At 40.6% G+C, this 4944-nt stretch overlaps 1 protein-coding gene across 1 annotated transcript in view; it reads right to left on the bottom strand.

The window, feature by feature from the left end:
* DYNC1LI1 (dynein cytoplasmic 1 light intermediate chain 1) overlaps positions 1–4944 on the bottom strand; it is a 38467-nt gene that overhangs the window by 20589 nt on the left and 12934 nt on the right. The window contains exon 2 of the mRNA XM_004704050.4: positions 111–227. Within this exon, the coding sequence (XP_004704107.4) occupies positions 111–227 (117 nt within the window). The remainder of the gene's footprint in view (positions 1–110; positions 228–4944) is intronic.

Raw genomic sequence — 4944 nt, 5'->3', positions numbered from 1 at the left:
AGCCTAACTCTTCACTGGCTGGCGCGACTCAGTAGGACTTGTAGTGAGAATGGGAACACCGAGTCAACGGCTAAGAGCAGCTGCAGTGCACCTCAGCAAAGAGCACTCACCATCCCGGTCTTCGTCGTGTACATTTAAATACAAATACTCCAGTCCTCTTCCTTTCTTGTACTCCTCGATTCCCTGAATTTTTCTTATTAAGCTTGTTTTTCCAGCTCCATCTTCACCTAGATACATAAAAAATGAAAAGGATAATTTAAAAATTATAATATGGATTGTTTAGGATGGTTAAATCCAACTGGGGATTGGATGCAAACAAAAAGGTGTTTGAAGGTGTTTAGATAACTAGGTAGCCACGGAGTAAAAGATGCAGCCTTCTTCTCCACCTGGATTCTTTCTCCAGCACCCCTCTCTCTTGTTTAGCCTCATGTCACACTGTCACAGACTGCTTCTGCTGTGAGCATGTCTTGGGGCCTGGGTCCCTAAGTGACACAAATGGTTCATATTCAACCACTAGCTTTCTGAAAGTTGGTGATTTGAACCCACTGGCAGTGCTATGGGAAGGCTGAAATGATTCAAAACGCAAAACAAAACAAAATGATGTTTCATTCCAAACCCACTGCCACTGAGTCGATTCCAACTAACAGCAACCCTCTATGAGGTTTCCGATACTAAGCTTCACGGGAGCAGGCAGGTGCATCTTTCTCCTGAGGGGTCCTTGTGGTTCACAGCCCAATGCCTTCCCCAGAGAAAAATCAGTATTTCTCAAAAAAATCCCACGGAGCTCAAGTCTACTCTCTAACACACAGGGTTGTCATGAGTTAAAACGGACACAATGGCAAACAAGCTGCTGTTTCGTTTGTGGTAAGAAACCACAGCCTGGGAAACCCGATCCTGGGTCACTGCGTCAGTGTCAATCTGACGGCAGTGCACTATTTGATTTCTGTGCACAGGTTTTTCTTATAAATTGTAAATTCTTTTAATGTTAAATATTACTGCTTCATGGACTTATTACTTAATAGCAATATCATATAATACTTATAGATAATATAGCTGTTTCCTAGATTCCTGAAGATTAACGACTTCTCTGAAGAATTAAAAAATCTTTTCATTTTCATGTTAAGCTCCCCAAAATACATTCAGGTTTTAGATCTTCTGAATGACTACCATTGTAACTGAATGCAGCAACTTGAGTGCAGAGCCCACATCTGCACTGGGGTTTGTAAGGCTACTAGTGCCACACTGAAGACAAGTAACGTACACAGAGCAGAGAGGGGACACACAGGTAAATTCAAAAGTAGGTCAGGGCAGTCAATACCACGTCCACTTGTACTGAGAAAACGGCTCTTTTTATGAGACATTTCCCAATACTTCATAATAGTAAGTGTAGCTTATGTAGGCAATGAAGCTCTTGTCATTAAATGAACTTATTTTGTAGTACTATTTTTGTACTATTAAGCAAACCTAAAAAATAAGTTTGGGTTAAAAAAAGTGACATGCATGATGTTTTCCATGTTGGTCCATCACGCTTGAAAAGGGAACCATGTTAACCAGTAAAAAGTAAAACACATAAACCCATCTGGTTACTGTGAAACCAACACTGGTATTTAGTTTCAGCAAAAACTTCCTTTGCTATATTAACATAGCTAATTTGATTTTTATTAGTTCTATGATTTTTATACTTAATATACAATGTTTTCGCTTTGTATTGTGCAAGAGCTATAAGGGAAAAGATTTTCTATCCTTACTTAGGTAGGCATGTGTGGCTTAGACATTAGAATAGGAGGGGAGTTATGAAACACTTTTTGTAAAAAGGTATCAGAGTCTGGTCCAGAACTAGAAAAGGAAGCAAGGTTTCTAGTTGCTTTTACTTGTATGGAAAACTGTTTTCCTGAAAGAGTTCTCTAAGTTAAAATGACATCAATTAAATTATGATGAGCTCACAGAAATGTTCTATAAGCAAAATCAAGTATCTAGTGTCATAACTTAATAAAAACAGACGGCAATTAGATAAATGAATCCGCATTTAACATGACCCAGGATTTATCTTATTTCATGAATTCTCAGCTTTGATGATAGAAAATGAAAAGATAAATAATTCACGGTAAAAATTTTTTGGGGTTTAGATCAACTAATTTTTTAACATTTCAAATGACTAAAATATGAAGGTTTCTGAGTAAAAGATTTAACATATAAATCTCAACACAGAAGATAAATAAAAATCTGACAGTAACAACTAGAAAGAATTACTGACAACATGATTATCTCCCATGGTGATTTTTTAAGGTAATAATTTTGTGCTCTCCTCTTTTCACTATTTTCTATTTTTAAGTTGGTCAACAGGCTTACAACAAATAGCCCAAATTCCTGACATCAAAAGTACTGTGTTAGCTAAAAATGCCCTCTATTTTAAATTCTTGCCAGCATTATTAGGGAATGGCCATTTCCGTTTTCTAAGGACTAAATAAAAGTGGCAGGGCTTTTCCACCCTGGTCATGAACTAGAGTTTGTGCCTGAGGAAATGCTGTCCAGTATTTATTCACTGGACTAGTGGTTTTCAAACAAACATATATCAGAAGTCCCTGCAGGCTTATGAGAACCCTAGGAATACTGGTGGAACTGTGGGGTAAGCACAGGACTGCCAACCACAAGGTTAGCAGTTCAAATCTTCCAGATGCTCCATGGGCAAAAGATGGGGCTGTTTGCTCTTATTAAGATTAAATAACAAAACAAAATGATTCATAAAGGCTCAGAAACTCTAGTAGAATTGTTATGAATTACAAATAACTAGAAGGGGGTATTTTCTTTTGTTTCTGAACACTGGATTGCTGGGTCCCACCTCTGCAATTTCTGATTCAGTAGCTCTAGGTCCAAAAATCTTTACTTCTAATACATTCCCAAAGATGCTGATGCTGTTTAATCCAGGACTTACACTTTGAGAGCATATTGTGCATTTATTGCAATATGTCAAACAATACAGATCTATAGATCTGTACATCAAAGTTACTGTCCTCCAGGAACTGATAAACTGAAGAGGAAAAACCAAACAGGAAATAATTTCATGATACTGTTATTGGGAATATATGAGAGATATGCACTGGGGGCTGTGATGGATGACAGAATTCTCACCTTCCATGTGAGAGATCCGGGTTCAATTCCTAGTGAATGTACCTCATACTTAGTCACCGCCCATCTGTCATTAGAGACTTGCAAGTTACTATGACGCTGACTAGGTTTTCAGTGAAATTTCCAGATTAAAACTAGGAAGAAAGGCTGGCAATCTACTTCAGAAAATCAGCCATTGAAAACCCTGTGGATATCACAATGGTCTGATCTACAATCTCTGCAACAGATAGTGGGGATAGCCTCAAATGTGGACAAGGCAGAGCTAGGCAGTGCGCCATCTGTTGTGCATGGGACTGCCGCAAATGTCAGGGTGCAGGGATCCTCTCAAATGGCAGCTAACAAGATACATACAACAAATCCGGAGACCACCACAGAAGAGACAGCGCCTGGCTTTGCCTGGACCTCAGAAGGCCTTGCGGCAAAGGTAATACTTTAGACAAATTTCACCAAGTTGAGAGCCTGGAGAATTCGAGGACAAAAGGAAAGTATGCAGAGAAGCCTAAAGGCAAAGGAGTGTCCTTGTGGAAAAGAGCAGTAACTTGGAAAGTATGAGGACAAACGGAGGTAGTGAAAAGGCAAAGCTCACTGCCATCAGTCAATTCTGACTCAGGGTGAACCCACAGGGCAGGGGAGAACTGCCCCTACAGGTTTCTGACACTGTCACAAAAGTGCTTATAATTGTGATTTTTTTCACAGCAAAATGTCTATTTCCAAACCCCCTACAGGGCCACCACCAACAGATCTTTTATTAAATAATGAAAAAGTACTTTCACTTCAGTTGTAGTATATATATATATATGAACTCAAGTGCCATGAATCCTTGAGAAGGATACACATTTTGACCCTTTCCCCATTTGGAAGGAGTCTGGATATAAAAGTGGCTTGGGACCAACTGTTAACCTAAAGGTTGTCCATTAGAATCCTCCAACATCCTTGTGAAAGACAGACCTGGTGATCTGCTGTAATCCGGAGATGAATGGAAAAGGGTCCCTGAGCAGAAACGAAAAGCTGACACACTGTGGGAAAGCAGCCACCGTCACGGAATACTTACTTCATGTCCAAACTGTCACAGCAAGTCTGCTCTTCTACTCTGTGACCTTACTAATCTGTAACCCGTAGGGGCAACTCAAAGACAGCTAACATCAACAACCCGCTGTGGACTTTTTATTGGGTATTAATGGGATTTATACACAAGGCCTAAGAAGCCAGAACACAAAAAGAACACAATTTCAAGTATGTCATTGTGTTTCCAGGAAATACAAATTAAATCACCGTCATTCACATTTCCTTTTGCTCATGCCTTGGTAAAACAGAGCATTCCATCGCCGTTTCTATAGGAATAGCAGTAAACAGTGCTTATCATGGGAATTAGGAGTGCTGGTGGCCTAGTGGTTATGCATTTGGCTGCGGTCTGCAAGACTGGCAGTTCAAAACCATCAGCAGCTTCTTGGGGGAAAGATGGAGTTTTCTACTCCCATAAAGAGTTACAGTCTAGTTCTAGCCAGTCCAATAGGCTCACTATGACTTGAAGGCAGTGAGACGACAGAATGTATGCACTGAATTGCTAACTGCAAGTTCAGAGGTTCACAATGGAGAGGCCTGAGGGGCCGGCCCCAATCCTAACTACAAGGACACCTGCCCCCCCCCTGTCCCCCCCCACCCCAAGAATTTACTTCAGAGGACAATACTGAAGCTGCAGCTCAGGGATAGGAACATGTCTGATCAGAGCACCCAGGAGCAAATGAAGGGGGAGGAAGAGAGAGTGGAGCACATCCTGGACCACCAAGCCTTGATGACGAGATTCCGGCTCAGAGCAGC

This window comes from Echinops telfairi, unplaced genomic scaffold, assembly GCF_000313985.2.
Source record: "Echinops telfairi isolate 266 unplaced genomic scaffold, ASM31398v2 ScPeMD7_7420;HRSCAF=8458, whole genome shotgun sequence".
Taxonomy (NCBI): domain Eukaryota; kingdom Metazoa; phylum Chordata; class Mammalia; order Afrosoricida; family Tenrecidae; genus Echinops; species Echinops telfairi.
This window is presented reverse-complemented; position numbering and strand designations above follow the sequence as displayed.